This window comes from Schistocerca americana, chromosome 1 (assembly GCF_021461395.2).
Source record: "Schistocerca americana isolate TAMUIC-IGC-003095 chromosome 1, iqSchAmer2.1, whole genome shotgun sequence".
Classification (NCBI taxonomy): domain Eukaryota; kingdom Metazoa; phylum Arthropoda; class Insecta; order Orthoptera; family Acrididae; genus Schistocerca; species Schistocerca americana.
The window spans coordinates 847,312,276-847,332,196 of record NC_060119.1 but is presented as its reverse complement, the minus strand read 5'-3'; the positions used below and the strand labels follow the sequence as shown (position 1 = coordinate 847,332,196).

The window sequence follows — 19,921 nt, the reverse complement described above, 5'->3', positions numbered from 1 at the left end:
ATAAATAGCTTAGACAAGAAGTGAATAGAAACTTTCGAAATGTGGTGCTACAGAAGAATGCTGAAGATAAGATGGGTAGATCACATAACAAATGAGGAGGTACTGAATAGAATTGGGGAGAAGAGAAATTTGTGGCACAACTTCACTACAAAATGGGGTCAGTTGGTAGGGTCTGAGGCATCGCGGGATCACCAATTTAGTATTGGAGGGCAGCGTGGAGGGTAAAAATCGTAGAGGGAGACCAAGAGATGAATACACTAAGCAGATTCAGAAGGATGTAGGCTGCAGTAGGTACTGGGAGATAAAGAAGCTTGCACAGCATAGAGTAGCATGGAGAGCTGCATTGCCAGCCGGAGTGGCCGTGCGGTTCTAGGCGCTACAGTCTGGAACCGAGCGACCGCTACGGTCGCAGGTTCGAATCCTGCCTCGGGCATGGATGTGTGTGATGTCCTTAGGTTGATTAGGTTTAATTAGTTCTAAGTTCTAGGCGACTGATGACCACAGAAGTTAAGTCGCATAGTGCTCAGAGCCATTTGAACCATTTTGAGAGTTGCATCAAACCAGTCTCTGGACTGAAGACAACAACAACAACAACAACAACAACAACAACATGTCTCAGGAAAAATTTTTGCCGGTACTGATGAAACCCTGCTTATTTATGCCTTCACTATAAACAATTCTTTTAAAAAAATTGCAGAAATATAAAGGGCTTTCAAATGAAACCCAGTCACTAGTGTAAAGAAATGGTAACAATTTTATTAACTCAAACATGTAGTTATACACAGTACACATACTCAAAAATAGTCGTCAAAACTGTTGACACATTTATACCAATGCGACACCAGCTGGTCAATTCCATCCTTGAAGAAGGCAGTAGGCTGCTGTCGGATCCAAGCCTGGACCCAGTCACACACTTCAGCAGTGCCCATGCTATTACCCAGTAACCGATGGATCTCATCCACAGCGATTCTGCGGTTGTCCAAGACTGAAGCCTTTACTTCCGCAATCATTTCCAGTGTGATGACATGATGAGCATGTCCAGGACGAGCATTGTCTTCCAGTGATTGGTTGGTTGGTTTGGTTTTTAAAGGGACCAAACTGCATGGTCATCGGTCCCTTTTTCCACTGAACTAATTCCATGGAATAAAACGGGAAACAAACAGTACAAACCATAGGAATTCTAGATGGACGAAAAAAAGCACAAAGCTGAACACACTGGGAGCTACCGAAGACAAGAAAAGCACAGACATGCAAGAAACAGACAGAAGAGCTTAAAACAGTAGAGCAGGTGTTCTGGCTGACTGATCACGAGGATAAAAAAGGATGAGCCAGCCACTCTGCAACACATTAAAATCTCCAACCCAAAAGTACTAGGGTATAAAGCACAGGGAGACAAAGGACAGGAACTAAAGCTTAAACCGAAGAATAAAAACTGGTGTCACGTAGAAAACGTAAAACCAAGTTAGCTGTGGAGGCATTGTCTCCTAAAATCGAAGGAAGTGTGTCAGAAAGATTAAAATTCTGTCTCAGAACAGCTAGATGTGGACAGTCCAACAAAATGTGGACCGCAGCGACAACATGGTGGGGCTTCATGCCGGAGAAGACAGCCATGCGTCAGCCAAGTGTGGCTGATGCAAAGGCGGCAGAGGACCACAGAGTCCCTGCGAGAAGCCCACAGAGAAGATTTCCACTCATTTGTGCTCTCCTTGATGGCGCGGAGTTTATTGGGCGTAACTAAGTTGCGCCATTCAGTATCCCAAATCCCGAAAACATTACAGCATAACACCGATCGGAGGTCAGGTTTGGGTAGACCAATCACCAGAAGCGACTTACGAGTGGCCTGTTTGGCCAGCCTGTCAACGAGCTCATTTCCCCGAATTCCGACATGCCCCAGGGTCCATACAAAGACCACTGAATGACCAGACCGACTCCTGGATAGTTGCTATCAGAGGATGGCCTGGGTAGCACTGATCAATAGCCTGTAAACCAATCAACGACTCACTGCAGACCAGGTAGGACACACCGGGGTAGGAACAAATATGCTCAATGGTACGAGAGATGGCCACCAGCTCAGCAGTGAAGACACTGCAGCCATCTGGCAAGGAGCGCTGTTTGATATGTGCCAAGTGAGCATAGACAAAGTCTACGTGACCATCAACCAGCATGCCATCAGTATAGGATTTCAAAACCCTGGGACGCGTCGAAGATCAATAGGAAGTGCCTGTGGAGTGCCTCAGGAGGAACGTAGCCCTTATGGAAATGCGATAGGTCCAGCTGTAGTTTCGGCTGAGGCATACACCACAGAGGCGAATCTTTATGGACCCGCACAGGATGCTGTAAAGAAAAGGACTCAAGTTCAGACAATAGGGAACGGATACATACAGCGATCGTTATCCGTGACTGAGGTCGCCGTTCACTGCATAGTTGGTGAGCAATTGCCAACTCCTGATGTGCAATGGAGGGACTCCAGCCTCCACTAGTAGACTGGCCACTGGATTCGTTTGAAAAGCGCCCATTGCTAGACAAACCCCACAGTGGCGCACAGGATCAAGCAAGTTCAACGCTGAGGGCACCAATGAACCACTCCCATAGCAAAGTCGTGACAGAACTAGGGCTTTGTAGAGCCGCAGCAATGTAGGACGTTCTGCCCCCCCCCCCCCCCCCCCTCCAAGTGGTGTTGCTCAGGCAGCAGAGGGCATTAAGATGCCGCCAGCACTTTCGCTTAAGTTGACGAATGTGGGGGAGCCACATAAGCCAGGAATCGAAAACCAGTCGTAAAAGGTGACACATTTCAACTACACGTAGTGGACGGCCATCAAGAAAAAGAGCAGGGTCAGGATGGACTGTCCATCACTGACAGAAGTGCAAAACGCAGGTCTTGTTGGCAGGGAAGTGAAACCCATGGGTGAGAGACCATGACTGCGCAGTCCGAATGGCTCCCTGTAGTTGGCATTCAGCAACATCAATGGTTGAGGAACTGAAGTAAATGCAGAAATCGTCAGCATACAAGGAGGGCGGCACTGACAGTCCTACAGCTGCTGCCATTGATAGTGAATAAACACAATGGAAAGCTCAATACAAAGCCCTGCAGGACCCCATTCTCTTTCATATGGGAGGAGCTAAAGGAGGCCCCGACTTTAACACGGAAGGTATGGAGGGAGAGAAAGTTTCGTATAAAAATCTGAAGTGAGCCATGGAGGCCCCACCCATGCATTGTGGCAAGGATGTGGTGGCGCCAGGTCGTGTCGTAGACCCTCCATAAGTCAAAAAAGATGGCTACCAGATGTTCGCGCCTGGAAAAAGCTGTTCGGACGGCAGACTCAAGGCACACCAAATTATCAGTTGTTGAGCGGCCGCGGCGGAAACCACAATGGGATGGAGCCAAAAGGCCCCGGGACTCCAGGAGCCAACACAACCTCCAGCTCACCATTCATTCGAGTAACTCGAAGAGAACGGCAGTGAGGCTAATGGGGCAGTAGCTGTCCAACTCTGCAGGGTTCTTCCCAGGTTTCAACACTGGGACGATGATGCTGTTCTGCCACTGGGACGGGAACACTCCCTCACCCCAGATGCAATTCAAGATAAATTGAATCTGATACAGTGAGGCCACGGGCAGATGTTTGAAAAATTGGGGGTGAATCCAGTCTTCGCCTGGAGCTGGGTCAGGGCAATGGGCAAGGACACTGAGGAATTCCCACTTACTAAAAGGAGCATTGTATGGCTCAGGGTGGTGCAATGTAAAAGACAAATGCCATCGTTCTGCCCACTCTTTTAAGGAACAAAAAGCTGGTTGATAGTTTGCAGATGCAAAACTCCGAGCAAAATGCTCAGCGATTGGGAGCCATGGGTACGAGAATCAATGGAGGAAATGTATCTTTTCCAGCACTCTTGCTTCAGTCTTTGTATCAGGTGGCAGGCACAGGCTGCTTAAAAGGAATGAGAGTCTCCAACAATGGATGTCACTTGTATCGTTGGAGGGCCCACCTATGCTCTTTGATGGCCTCAGCGATTTCTGGTGACCACCAAGGCACAGTTTTACGCTGAGGGCACCCGGAAGAAAGAGGAGCCATGCATTCCGCAGCCAATACAATCGACACCGTGACCCGCTCGACCAACACATCAATAGCGTCATGTGCAGGAGTGTCAACAGTGGCAGCAGATGTGAAAGCCAGCCAAGCGGCCCTATTAAGGCCCATCATGGCAAATGTCCTGAAGTGTGACACTTCGGTACGGACAGGAAGATCGTAAAGTGGTCACTACCACACAAGTCTTCATGAAACCTCCAGTGGAGAGATGGTGAAAGTCCGGGTCTGCAAAGCGACAGGTCAGTGGCCGAATACGTGCCATTAACCACACTGAAGTGTGAGAGGTCTCCTGTATTTAAGAGGCAGAGGTCGAGCTGAGAGAGAAGATTCTCGACATCTCTACCCGAACCAATAATCACAGCGCCACCCCACAAGGAGTTATGGGCGTTGAAGTCCCCCAAAAGTAGGAATGGTGGGGGGAGTTGGGAGACTAGAGCAGCCAACTCATTAAGAGGTACTTCACCATCTGGAGGAAGGTAGACATTGCAGACAGTAAATCCAAGGTCATCCTTATCCTCACAGCAACAGCCTCTATATTCTGAATCAGTGACCTGATTCAGAATATACAGAGGTAAGGACATACAGACATACGCCACCTGATGCCCTGTTACAGTCAGTCCCGTTTTTTAAAAAAAAATCGATAGCCACGAAGGGCAGGGGTCTGCATTGCTAGGAACCAGGTTTCTTGGAGGGCAATACAGAGAGCAGTCGTTGAGCTTAAAATCTTAGTTCAGCCAAGTGGTGGAAAAAATGGCTACAATTCCACTGGAGGATAATGCTTTCTGTGTTCTAGCAAGGCATGAAGGGACATAGAATGCAGGTTACTCCCTAGGGTCAGCTGTTGCCAACGGTGAAGGGCTAATGGCTAGAAGCATTGTGTCGGAGGCATCAGCGAGAGCTTGGTCCTCAGGGGACACTAGAAGCTCCACTCGTCCTCAGAGGCAGAACTGGTTGGTGGTGGTGGTGGTGGTGGTGGTGGTGGTGGCGGCGGTAGTGACCACCAGAACCTCTTTTGGTGGAACAGGTTGTTTCTTTTTCTTGGATTTTTGTTTGTACTCCCACCGCTCTTTTGGAGCTTGCTGGGAGGGCTTCCCCAAAGTAGCATCAGGTAAGGATGAAGAGCGGGAAGCCCTTCAACCTGCGGCCTATTGCTCCTTGAGCCACTGGCTAACTTGTGCACTGTGTGGGGCCTTGGAGGGTAGAGCCCCAAGGGACCCCATACGTGGGAGAGGGGCCGAAGAAGAGGGGCACTCCTACTCAGATGTGGGGACTGGCGGCCCTGACGGTCAGGAGGGCGTTGCTCCCGAAGATGGAGTTGAGGGAGCAACAGTGATAGGTGGAACCCCCATCCTTAAGGGGACAGGTGTGATCCTGTGGCCCACGTATAAATATACAAAAGGTATATGTGGCGCCTTACAATGCAACACGACGATGTCACTGTATACAAGTCAGCCAGGGGTGCGAGAGGTTTGGAGTTCTGGATGGTACAGAGAGAATAAATCTGCTTCTGTAATGGGCCAAGCCTGGTTTTGACTGTCAGTTATCACCTGCCCTGCGGAATGGTTTCTGTGAGTGGACATGATATTTTGGGAGAGACACCAACAACTTGGAATTTACTTGGCCGATTTGACACAAGTGAAGGCTGTTTAGTTTTTTGGGCGCTTAAGAAGTGGAAGGACGGTGGCCACCCTGTCCAAGTTAACTAACTTCCATGTATGTCCTTACCTCTCCCTCTTCCCCTTCCTCCTCCCCCCCCCCCCCCCCCCCCCCGGGTAGATTTTATGTAATGACCACTGATAACTAATAGCAGTCATTTGGTTAAAAACTGAGCAGTGAATTTTGGCTAACAGTAGCTGCCTATTCAGTGAGTGTTAACTGTTTAAAATTCTTGTTTTCTGCTGTGCCCCACCCGGCCCTTTATCTAACATCCTGACTGCACCTAGCTTGCCTACTCTCTCTTCATTCCATCCCTCTATGCTTCCCCAAGCAGCACTTCAGTCCTCCAACCCCACCCTGCTATCCATACCCCCTCCCACCTGAGCCGCCACCTTGCCCCCCCCCCCCCCCCTCCATCTCTCTCAAACCTTTCAGTGTGCAAATATGAAACTGTATCATTGTGTTCTGGCTAAGCTACACCTCATTTTAGCTTTATTGGCATCAATAAATTCTTAAGATGATGTAATGACAGTCTATTAAAGTCCATTTTCTGATGAGACCACCAAGTTTTCAAAATGTGGGAAACTTTCATTACTGAGTTAGGTGAACACATTATGTGAATGAAATCATACCAATGACTTTTCATCTACATAGAAATGGGCATACCTCTGGTGTAGAGAAACAACTGAAAGATTTGAAAACAAATAAATCACCAGGTCTGGATGGCATCCCAGTTCAATTTTACAAAAAGTACTCTATGGCACTGGCCCCTTACCTAGCTTGCATTTATCGTTAATATCTTGCATAGCACAAAGTGCCAAGCGACTCAAAAGAATCGCAGGTGGCTCCAGTATATAAGAAAGGTAGAACAGACCCGCAAAATTACAGACCAATATCCTTAACTTCTGTTTGCTGCAGAATCCTTGAATATATTCTCAGTTCGAATATAATGAACACTCTTGAGACTAATAAGCTTATGTACATGAATTAGCACGGTTTTAGAAAGCATCACTAATGCAAAACTCAGTTTGCCCTTTTCTCACACAATATACTGAGAACTATGGATGAAGGGCAACAGGAAGATTCCATATTTATAAATTTCCAGAAAGCAGTTGACATGGTGTCGCATTGCAGGCTGTTAAAGGTACGTACAGGGTACACTCTGCCATGCTACGTGTGGTGGCTTGCGGAGCATCGATGTAGATGTAGACTGCCTCAGTATGTCATACTTTTTCCATGATGCTCCATGTATGATTGATAGCTTTCTGCCAGTCTTCAGAGAAAACATCTTTAACAACTTATTTTGCAACTACTTCGACTGCAGACACAGTAAATTTGTTATTACTCCTGGCAACATAAATTTTAATTTGTTTCCTTATCAGCTCTACTATATTTAAATGGCTATGGAGATGTAATTGTTTAATAATTGTATGCCAATGTTTTTGCCACCGTGCTGATTCTGTAAATGGGGAACTGGGGTTTATGGAGAAATACTAGTTCCATAACCTCCATCTTTCTAAGACTACCACTTTACATCAATGGTACAACAACTGAAGCCAATCAATTATTTCCTTCTTTCACTTTGCCATGTTAGGTGTCTCTTCATCATCCAGATGGTTGGAAACTTTATCAACATCTGACGATAATTTCCCCATATTTGCAATTAATGACTCTATAAAACTCTTGCTAAATGTAACATGGTTCATTTTTCACGATAATCTTCTTGAATATTTGATTTAAAAAGCAAGATAATGTTTGGGAGAAAACCTGAAATCTGCCCTCCCTTGTCATAAGACAGTTTCATTGTTCCTTTAGTTGCGTCACCTGTCCAGGCCTGCTTGACATGACCAGAATAGACCCACGTAGAGAAGAGAAAAGTGCACTGGCAAGACAGAAGGCGGATGCATACTGTAATGGGAGCAGATGTGGGGGCTACTGGCAAGCAAAGGTTGATGCCAGGGGTGTTATGGGAACAAAGCGTATGCCATAAAAATGGTTCAAATGGCTCTGAGCACTATGGGACTTAACATCTGAGGTCATCAGTCCCCTAGAACTTAGAACTACTTAAACCTAACTAACCTAAGGCATCACACACATCCATGCCCAAGGTGGGATTCGAACCTGTGACTGCAGCGGTCACGTGGTTCCAGACTGTAGCGCATAGAACCGCTCGGCCACTCCGGCCAGCAAACGGTTGGTGTCTTTTATACGAAGTGTAAGTTACAGGGAATATGCAGATAGTGTTGGACCACAAGGACAGAAATTTTCTCTCTGTGAGGCACAGAAACCAGCTCCTTAGTAGATGGGTCTACAATCTTTAGGAAGTATGTAGGGAGCAAGACTGCAGTATGACAATCTTCACCCCTCTATCTTTCTTTTCTCTTCCCTTCTCCTTTATTCTTAGTTTGTTCTTTGCTCCAATGACAAAAAATTGATTTGGAAGCCATTATTCCTCTTTTAGTTTCTGCCACCTCAAAGGACATTCTCATTCTGGTTGACAGAATTTAACGTCACCCTGACATGTAGCTCTGTTTGTATCACTGCATACTTACATTTAGTCCACCTCTGCATCTGTGTGGTCAGCATGGCTGATTGCTCCAAGTCAACCTGGGTTCTATTACTGGTGCTGCCAGAGATTTTTCTCAGTGGGAGGACTGGTATGGGATGCACTCGGCCTCATGAGACCAACTGCAGAGGTATTCCAAGATCAAGAATCCTTATGATGACTGGGAGAGTGGTGTGCTGACCACATGCCCCTATATACCGCATCCAAAGATGCCACTGGCAGAGGATGACATAGTGGTTGATGGTTCCCGACTGGCCTGTCTAGGGCCAGAAGTCTGAACTACTTTAATTTATACTTAAATTATCTTGTCACTGCTATCAGCTCCTACACCTTTCAAATCACTTCCATCCAGGGACATACAGAACATACAAAACCTCGAACGTCAATTCAGTATTTCGTTTCCTTTGTTGAAAAAATTTCAGCATACATTACACTTATTTTAATTTTAGTAACTCAACTGGTAGCATGCACAGACAATTTCAGAACAACTGCATGTAGCTTCCCGCAAGGCTTTGTCAATAACTTCGAAACACTAGAAGGGTGTATACTTCTAAACAACAACAAAAGCACTGATAAGTAAAAGAGACAAAATAGCGTTTATTTACAGTATTTGTAATACAAATATTATAAAAATTAGGTGCTGTACACAGACACTTGTAAAACAAGCAAGGTCTATGAAGCACTCTATCACATTTTAAACTGACGTTTCCAACATTTGAGATGATACCACCTCCTGGTTTAGAATAAATGCTACTTACATATTCTGCATAGAATATCATGCAGATTTAATAAAACTGAATGGCCAGAGATATGCAATGAGGGAATGCTATGGTCTGCACATCAAAAGTAATTATTTCAGAGAAATCCAAAGATTTTGAAGGAAATCGACACGTTTATGACACTTATGATGCTCTTCTTTTTATTGAGATCTTCCCACGTGTCAACTGCGACAGAAAAATGCGAACCTTGTTTCCATCAGAGACTTTTTTCACCCAGACCTGTGAATACAAACATTTCATTTCCATAGAGTATCTGCAGGAACGTCAATATAAACTACATGTGGAAGACTTATTTACAAGAAAGCAACAATAAAATAGAACACAAACCAAATTTTAACTACAGTGGAGTAGAACTGATTGTGCATATTTTGTTATTTGGTTAAAAATGTCGAACTATTTATTTGCATATAATAATTATCACCATCCAGCCGATAGCCTGACAAACAATGTGACGTAGAAATTGCCCCCCCGTTTCATTTTCCAGTAAATGATATGAGTCACCAAAACTTGGCTACGAAGTTTCCTTGAAATCCTGATATCAGAATAAGGTTTTCAGTAAGTGGCAGCATGTGATGGGGTAAGTATTCCACTATATGTTCAATGCCCGCATGTTAAAAATGTACTACAGATTTTACAATGAACTCTTAATTTTTGACAAAATTCCTACGCCCTTTCGAAGAGGACATGCTGTGATCTGCTGTGAAACTGTATGAATAGAGAGATGAAAATACATTAAGAATGAAGGGAAAGACTCCTTACATCGTGCTGCTCCATCAGCTTAGCCACACAGCTTATCACGCAACACTGTGGAACTTCCACTAGGCACACAGTCGTAGCTTCAATATTCAGCATAAACCCAATCGATATTTATGAACAGTTCCAAAGCAAAGTGCAACAATAAATCATCATAACACTATTCTCCTCTTTCAAAACCTATCAACTGTTGAAGAATCATTCTTCATCCCAACAAGCTGTGTGTATTACTGTATGAGAGACTTCATAATGCTGTGCCCATCCACATTTCTTGTTCACACAGCTTACACCAGATCAGCTTTTCAAAGTCATCATGGGATCTAACTGACTTTTACCAAGAATATTTTGATCAAAGTATATTAAAGGCATCAAGTGAGGAGACACTGCAATGCTATCTATTTACTTTATGGATCTCCAGCAGGCCTCTTTTCAATGCCAGCTGTTGTCAGATACATTCATTCTTTATTTTATCTACTTTTGTATTTTGTACATCAGGATAGAGAAAGATCATGTCTGTTAGTTGGGATGACTTAAACAGTCCAGTAATTTTTGCTTTTCCCTCCTCCCAATCTGTATCTCACCCTAGGTACAATGCATTTTGTACAGCACAATTGTGGAAGCCAGGGGATACGTGTCAACACAAAATAGCTGACACCCCCAAGTGTCCAATATTTCTGGTTCTTAATGAATTGTTGAAGTTCTGCCAGATTCCAAATCTAATGTGTATTTTGCTGATTCTGAGACCTGGTGTCAAATTCTTTATGTCAGAGATCTAATTTGACTATACAGCAACATGGGGAACAGTTTCCTATCACTCAGCAGTTCTACCATTTTGTGTACTAGCACATCAAAAACCTCGTTTTGATATCTCTACAAGTTTCTAAAATATTTTAGTTTCACATCTGAAGTGACACAATGCTTCTGACTGTTACATATCTTATTACTACAGTTGAAAGCTAACGGAATACTTCAACAAATAATCCAATATTAAAAACAATAATTTTTCACCTCTTTCTTTTATTTCATTCTATATTTCTCCCACAAGGAGGTAGTGGTGTTTAGGCAGGGTCTATGTATGGTTATAATTTCTGTATGTACAACATTTGGACTATGTTAAATCATGGTCCAAGTAACATACAGAATTTGGTTCTGTAGACATTATCCTCCATCCTTTCTTTTTCACCTTTGCTGATTGAGAATCTGTTCACAGGTCACAGAAAAGCAGCCCTGGCTCCTACAGGATCACACCTAGTAACATGTTTAAAGTGCTTTGTGAGGGTTTTATCTGTCTTTAAGTGTTCTTTCACCTTGTACCAGACAGAACCTCCGCTTCTTCCAACTGTTCTTCCCATGAAGCTGTTTTTACCATGAAGAAGAAAAGGCTATGTACTCTGGACACAATCTTGTTTACTGGCGAGACCATATATCAAACTCAATTTACAACTCAGATTACAATTTAATTGTTTCACAAGAACATCTCGTCAGACGAATTCTGTTGTCAGATTATTTTCTTTTCTCCATTCTACATTCATAGATCAGTGTTGATAAAAACCATGGAATTTCGCCAGGGAGGAGCTTCATAGCGTGCCCACAGTGATGCAGACTCTAAGCGACTACTTGTACTGACAAACTCATCAAAAGGGTGTCTTTTCCACCGCACAATGCCACAGGAGCACTTCAAGTATAAAAAACAAACCCAGAATCATCTTAATACCTTAACTAACAGTGATAATGCTGCTTAATCTTAGCTGAATGCCAACTGTGCTCCTATAGGTACAGGTGTTTCAAAAAACCCCTGAAATGTTAGCCAGCTTGTCTTTACCCTCACAGTTTCGACCAATCTTCAGGCTGATCAGAGTGTAATTCCTGTTGCTTCTGCATTCCCCTTCATCTTAATATCCTAATTTTACATGGAAACTGCTTCCACACATTGTAGTATTGGTGTGTATTTCAATTTGTCCCTAACCAGTCTTTCACTTAAGCCATAAATACCATTAAGTACTGAATGGGGAGCAGCAAAAGCGGAAAAGCGATGTCTTATTTGAAGTACCCTCTACCACGTACCATTAGATGACTTGTGGAGTATAAATGCAGATATCAGATAGCATTAGTATGTCTTATCTGTTCATGATAAACCTCTCTTTTGTACATGTTCATATTTTCACTGTCATGTGTATTCTGTGTAGTAACTAAAGGAATACTCAGCAACTCAAACTGTTTCATGAAATGTTTCATCTTAGAACTCTTTATGGTACTCCTTTGTTTACTCAACAATGCGTAATGTACATTACTAAATACACGTGTGACTCCTGCAAAACTTTTAAGATTCTGTGATCCATACTGTTTATTATCCTGAAGCAGGAAAGTTGGCCGGCTGAAAACTTGTCACAGGGAGGACGTGGTCTCAACAAGGTCAGATCTCAAATCTCCAAGATTCATTACTGTTATGGCTTATACAATAGAGGACGAAACATACCTGTCAGTGAATATGCTTAAATTTTTCACTATCAAGCTGGGCATTAAAGGATTCAGGGGTAGGCGGGAGGGAGGGATCAATCACACTTAAGGAGATTTGTGGTGGAAGTCTGAGCTTTTAAAGATCAGAAATGTCATGGGGCGGGAAACACAGTGAACAGTGAGTAACACTGTTGCTTGCAGTGAACAAGAGAAGTTCCCAGAAATTAAAACATTTTTTATAGAAAAAGCTGCCATTCTTGAACGTTTCAAAGACAGCAGATTATTTCTTGTGTTTCAACACCGCTGTAAAAAAACGTGACAACAGAATTGTTTAACAAATGGCTTTTAAGCCTAAACAGATATTACAAAAACAGAAGCAAAAACCTGTGCTTCTCAATGATTGTGGAGTTGTTGATAACACATCACTTCTAGATGATATGTAACTTCACGTTTTCCCCAGTAACACCATTCCACAATTACATCTGCTTGATCAGAATTCTAAAATTTTTTACTGCAAATAAGGAGCAATGACTGTGTCAGATAGCACTGAGGATGGTCAGAGGTCCATCATAAAAATTTTGAGATTGATGACCCTGGCTTATAAAACATGGAAGAATGTTACTCTGATAATGATTCGGAACTGCTTCAAGAAATGTGGATTCATCAGGGAGCACCAGAATTAACTGGAACAACAGGAGAGCACAGAAATTTCGAAAGACCTAGGACATGCTTCCTGACTTAAGAGAAAATATGAAATTTCACAATTTCATACGTTTTGACAATGACAATAATGTGGGAGTTCATGGTCGTCTGATGTTGAAATTTTGGCTATTCTGAGTGACAAGAACAACGACAATGACAAAGCACAAAAATGAAAAGGAAAATCTGAACTGATTCTATCTGTGACTCAAAAAGAGGGAAAGTTGTCATAGGAAATACTGCACATTTACAGCCTTCGAACAAAAACAGACAACTATTTATTTCTGGCTTTGATCACAATATAAAATTCCCTTCAAAAGCACAGTGGAGGTCACTGAAGCTTGAAAAAAGTCATCAATTTCTTTGCAAAATGATGTTTTCTTGCATATTTTCAGAAATCTATGTGCCTTTTGTCTGATATGTTTAAATAAATTAATTAATAAATAGCAGAATTGGTAAAAATATCACCTTCCTTTTATTTGAATTATAATTCTTACTTTTTACTTCCCTTTGTAAAGAATACAAAGGTTTCTGAAGCTAACAGCACTTTTTTAAGGGTAGACTGACAAACTTTTCCTTGATTCTACTTTCATCAGTCAAATTTTGATTACATCAAAATCTCAATTACTCATCCTTGCACTTCAATTTATCAAGAGTTGTCTGTACCACTAAAATAATATATTACACATCAAAGTACATGAAAAGAAGAGTCAAATTAAGGGGAAAAATTACCACATCCAATCCAATGGCAGAAATTACTGCTGAAAAGCGAGAGATGTCCTTTCCCTCAACGTAAACAGGCTGTCCTCGATGATACCTGGAAGAAATACAACAGCTTCTTGAAAAACATCAACTTAAAGTAAACTTCACTGAAGTTCCAACCATACACAATATATTTCATTAACTCTGCTGTCGTTGCCATTTAAAACCCTAGTCTGTAACCCTCCAAGTAGGAGCGGTGTTATCAATTAGATAATGGGATGGACAACTACCTTCTTGTACTGAACATGGACGCTGCTAACGAGATCATCATTATGGCAGAACAATTTTAGTTCATCCATTCTGTTAAAATATACAGGACGAACATTGATAAAACCAACAAACAGCAGGAACTGATTCCTAACTGGAAATTGAGGAAAAAGGGTTCTATGAACATGTCCAGAAATGCGTCATTGCCACGATAAGTGGTGCTGACAAATGACAGTTGCTCTGACCATCTAACGTGTGTTTTTTGTGTGTTGCAGATGATAAGGATAGTAATAGTTGTCATGGAGGATACACATAATCATACTTTGGTTTACACCATGTTAACAGGTCACTTATCTGTAGATTGTCCTAGGGTTCCCATCAATACCGTGACAGAGCCTGGTCCTCCAAATCTGGTGAACGCACAGTCTGTCGCCTCCCTGCACGTTTGTCTCAAAGCATCCATGATCACACAAAACACCCAAAAAGGACTTGAAATGTTGTGTGACACATTTGGTGTCTGCGTGGGTACTTGTTTTGATATAGTTGTGCTGCCCTCTACCATTTCTATTTGCTTGGCCATACACAAACACATTCTCGGCTTGTTCCCAACAGGAATACTGGACCATTCTGCAACAGAAAACGAACACACGACACATGGACAGAGAAACTGTCATTCATCAGTGCCATCTACTGTGGCAACAATGCATTTCCGGACACATGTTCATATGACCTTTTTTCTCCATTTTTTGTCAGCAATCAGACTCTGCAGTTTGTTGGTTTTATTAATGTTCACCCTGTCGATCCAGTAAAACCATATGAGCTTAGAAAAGTTAGAGGCATAACTGTCAAGCACTCCAACTTAAGTGTAACAGTTACAATTGAGTATGTTCATGTAGTTCGGAAACCACCAATTTTGCATCCAGCAGATATAGGCTTCAGGAATTGGTTGCCTTAACAATTACATATTATCTTACATAACAGGCAGAAACAAGATATCTAATTATATAAATGTAGGCTTCCACGGCCACTGTCACAGTCAATAACACACCCTGAAGGAGGTCACTTGCAACAGTGACCCAAATGTCATTAGTTTTACATACTGACAATGCAGTAATAAACCCAGAAAAATTTTATCGACTAAGATTTCTAATGTGTGTACCTGATTAGGTCTCCAACTCTAAGCACAACAGAAATGGCACGTAACATGTTTCGTGTAGATGAAGCTTGTCTGCTGGGCCATTTACAGATATGTTACTGTTTCTTATTTACAGTCATTGCTATTTCCTTAATGGTAAATTCTTAAGGGTAATGAACAAGCACATATGAATAAACTTTACGTTTGTGCTATGTGTGATGCAATATAACTGTAAATGTAAAAGAAGAAGTTTCATTGTTGATAATAAGACTTATTTTGAAGTCAACTAAAAAGTTCACTAATATTACACACAGGACAGTACAAAACAAATAGAGACAAAATTATCTCACATTTAGTGGTTCTGTTTTGATCTTTCCAAATAATACATAATGTTCTACGAGTTCACATTTAATGGTGGCATACAGTTTAACTAGCTTCAAATGAAAATGCAAAAGGAATTCTGCAACTGTCTTCACTATCCAGTCTTATTTGTATGACATCAGCATCAAGAAAAATATGTCGACTGCCTGAATGCAATTGCCACCTACCATGAATATTTCAGTGCATTACAGACAAGAAATAAAGATGGATGACTCACTAAACTTTAGATTATGGCTCTATTGTTCATGTTTAATTTATGGCCTCCGTTATTGTTTACTGCACAGAACTGTTTACTTAATGTAATAACACTGAAAAATTTAACACAGCACTGATAACAAAAGCTATCACTGCCCTAAATGGAAGTTCTTTCTTGACAAGTTTACATGAAGAATTCTCCCTTATTAAGTAAAGTTTTTAGTATCGCATCTCAGAAGTCTTTCCATCCCAGTTGTTAAATTGAGTTAACCATTTCATGGTCAATGGGAAAATACCTTCCCACACACACTATTGTCTTCCATGGTCCAACGGACTAAAGATTCCACGTCTTGCTGGTGCCACCATCTGTAGATTAGAATGAGAAACACATGAAAATTCCTGCCACTGCCAGCATTCGCACTGTCAGCAACTGACTGAGTATTATTTGTCTCTTGTTCTCTGTTTGGTGGCAGAAAGACGTTTTGCTGTTATTTTGTGGTTTTGTTTATCTGCAAACAGTGGCATTTGGAAGTAACCGCACGGTACTTATTTGATATTTTATGTAATTTTCTTTATGTCAACACATCAAAAATATGTCTTAAACATGTGGGAATTTTTGCCCCCACAGTCCAAGTTGGACACACATCTAGCACTGTTTCACACTTTTAGTGTAGACAATAAGCCCGTTTATTGAGGTGTTATTAGCCACATTTACTTATATGAGGTATTTCACCACAGAATTACTTCACCAGACAGGAAGATGGGTGGAGTATATCTTCTCACTTCCTGAGGACGAGTCAGTTTCCAAGATTGAATCAGATGATGTTTCAACAGATGAGGAAAATGATATACTAAACATCCAACCAGTGTCTCCCATTACTTTTCAACAATGGGTCCCCTCAGTAGTAGACAATGTTTCAGTCCATGAAGTGGATTCAGTAGATGCAGGTTCTTCCACAGAGTTGACAAAAGTTCCACTCTGAGTGATAGTGGTCAGAGTCCTGAAATGACTGGGATGAAACACTGCCAAATAAAGCATGATCTAAAACGAATAGTCCATATGAGTATTTTCTTGATATCTTCAGTGAAAGTATCATTCAGAATATCGTTCAAAAACGAACTTATATGCATCCCCAGAGCAACAAAATCTTCAAATGAACTCAAACACCTGTAACAACAAAGAACTGGGTGGACACAGCAAAATCTGAAATAAAAGCATTTATTGGGTTGCTCATCATTATGGGCAGCTACAAACAGGTCAACTTATCAAATTACTGGAGTCCAGATCCACTTTGCATGTTGAATCAGTACCAAAAGTGATCGCTCTACAAAGGTTCAAAACAGTTTTACAAAATCTTCATCTCAACAATAATTCAAAGGCTGTGGGGAAGGGTACTCCTGGATACGATAAATTATAAAGTGAGGCCACAAACTGATGTCCTAAATAGTAATTTCTTAGAAGCATATACTCATTCTGGCAGATTATCCACCGATGACACTATGATACCTACCAAAGGAAGACTGAGCATAAAACAATATATGCCCAAGAAGACTATAAAAAGAGGGTACAAGGTCTGATGCCTGGCTGATGCTAAGAAGTTCCATATCTATTGTGAAACAGGGTAAGATAATAATGCCAAAGTTCCTCTTGGTGAAATGGTTATACTTGCATTGTGTCCAACTTCGAAAAATAGTAAATGTGTTGCTGCATTTTACAATTATTTCATTGCGTGCAACCTAATGAAAACACTTTTGGATAATTGAGTATATTCTGCAGGTAGTGTCTACGTCAACAGCAAAGTTCTTCCGGAAACGATGAAAAAATGACAAACGTTCACGAGGTGAGTTCAAGGCACAGATCAAAGATTCAGTCGTTGCAATAAAGTGGCAAGACAAAAAAACAAACAGTTCTTTCTACATGAACATCTCCCAAGGATGGAACATTTGTTTCCAGAAAAGAAAGGGATGGTTCCATGTGTAAAATAGCTCATCCAAGTGCTGTGAGTCTGTACAACGGTGTAAAGGGCAGTGTGAATCTCTTCGATCAGAAGTGAGAACCGTGTGAGGTTGAGACAGGGATCTCTAAAATGGTGGTGCACAATTTTTTTGTTTTCTAGTTGATTCTGCTGTTGTAAATGCATTTATACTGTACACAGCAGTCACATGAAATGGAGAGCAGCTAACACTCTGTTTACAGTTAGCAAAGAGAATTACTGTCAGGGTTCTCACCATGGAAACAACGTGGGTGTCCTCCTGTATTCATTTCAAAAAAAGCAGACAGCATTGGTGTTTCTGATGAACTCATACTTTCAAATGTGGGTGAAAATCAGCCGAAGAAAACTGAAGTATAGGCATTGTTGTATGGGCAGTACAAGAAAATAAGAAGAAAGGACAAAATAATATGCTCCAATTCCAATGTTGCATTGTGTGTATATCCGTGTTTCACACTGTTCCATAACATCTGGGAATTAAATTTTCACTAATATTTTGTAAATAAAAGGTAATCTAGCAATCTTGTATTTTTATTTTGTTTTGCAGTGTCAATTTTTATTAAAAAAAATTGTATACTATCATCTCAGGGTCCATGGAAAGCAATCTTCTTACACTAATTTTCAAAAAATTGTTGCCTTAACATTTTTGTGTTGCCATGGTGTGACAAGTGATTCATAGCAAGTCATTGAACCACCAACTGACACCTGTAACCAGCTTAGAAAAAAGTGCCCATGAAATGGTTATGTCGATGTTAATTTTAACTGCGGTATAAAAAAAAAAAAAAAAGAAAAAAAAAAAAAAAAAAAAAACAATTGGTAGACAGAAAAAAACAGTTTTCTGATAAATAAAAATGAAATTGATAAATACAAATGAAAACTGTAGAAAAAGTCATTTTTAAACCAGTCTCTGGACTGAACACATTAACCACACTATAGCTGATCATTTATTTGAACCACAGTTGTGATTTAATACAGATTACTGGTTTTGGGTGTTATCAGCTGTTTTCAAATCTTCTCACTTAGTTACAAAGTAACTTGTGCACTTCTGTCACTGGAAATGACTGCCTCATCATTCAAAGACAGGCTGGGGAGAAAAGGGGGGGGGGGGGATCTAGGACACATAGAAACCTTTCTGGATGTCTATCCACATCATTTTAATGATGGGACAGCATTTTGACCATTTATGCCACAGCGACAAAATTGCAGGATGAGATATTCACGCAGTATGGTCAGATAATACCCAATGTTCATGGTGACAGTTACCTCATTTTCTTCAATGAAATAATGCCCTGTGACACCAAAGTTACTGTTGCATTGTAAGTAAGCAAACGTACTGGTTGTCAGTAACAGCCAAAGCCTGTAACTGTATATGTTAAATCACAACTGTGACTCGAATAATCAGCTCTAACTTACGAACAGTTTCTGCAACTCTCCACAAGCATTATGTCTGCCCTTGCATAACAAATCACACTGAAAAAATCGAGAATGTATTACGAGATAAATGATAATTTCAGGAACTGTGACTGCACAGTGTGCTGTACATTACAAAGGCACGTGACATAGTAAGTAGTTGCAAGTTTTTGAAGGGAGTTGCATTTCAGATTTCAGACTCAATTAAAAAGAAGTTAAACCAATATACAAGGTGAGTCCATGTTAACTGATGCTGTTGGCTCAAGTAGTATCGGGTGAGTCAACGTACTGGAGGGGTGTGCTTGGGTTCATTGTTTTCCCCTACAGCACCAGTTTAGTTACAACAGAGAGATGTTCTTTATAAGTGCGGAATCTGTGACACCACTCAGAGGAAGTTCCGTCTCCAATTCAATGTCCCACGTAATGGCGCAATTCCAATCCATAATACCATGTTGCTATGGGTCAGGAACTTCCATCCTGCAATTCAACAGCATCCAAAACGATCTGCAGTATCACACACACAGTCTTTTGGATTATCAAATACATGTGTTCAACACAATTTACACCATCTAAATTTTAGCCGCTACAGAAACTGTGATTGTTTAGGTGTTGATGCCTCAAGATTTCATGACATTGAGGTGTATTGCTGAAGTAATGGAGGAGATGTTGGAGAAAGAACCCAAAATTGTAGGTTTAAAGTCAAATGAGGCTCATGTTTACCTAAATGGCAATGCTAATAAACAGAGCTGTCATTACTTGTCTCCAAACAAACCTCAGCAACTGCTCCAGCACCTACTGCATTGTGACAGCGTTATAGGATGGGCTGGTTTAGGGAAATTTGGTGT

General features: G+C 41.4%; 1 protein-coding gene across 2 annotated transcripts in view; it reads right to left on the bottom strand.

Moving 5' to 3' along the window:
• Positions 1 to 8,880: 8,880 nt before the first annotated feature.
• The window catches only part of LOC124613323 (sin3 histone deacetylase corepressor complex component SDS3), a 119,461-nt gene continuing 108,420 nt past the window's right edge, over positions 8,881 to 19,921 (bottom strand). For both annotated transcript variants that reach the window (XR_006979634.1, XM_047142023.1), the window contains 2 exons: positions 13,728 to 13,812; positions 8,881 to 9,305 (listed from right to left, as the gene is read on the bottom strand). Coding sequence is in view for 1 of the 2 variants with exons in the window: in XM_047142023.1 (XP_046997979.1) it covers positions 9,210 to 9,305; positions 13,728 to 13,812 (181 nt within the window). In the remaining variant the exon portion in view is untranslated. The remainder of the gene's footprint in view (positions 9,306 to 13,727; positions 13,813 to 19,921) is intronic.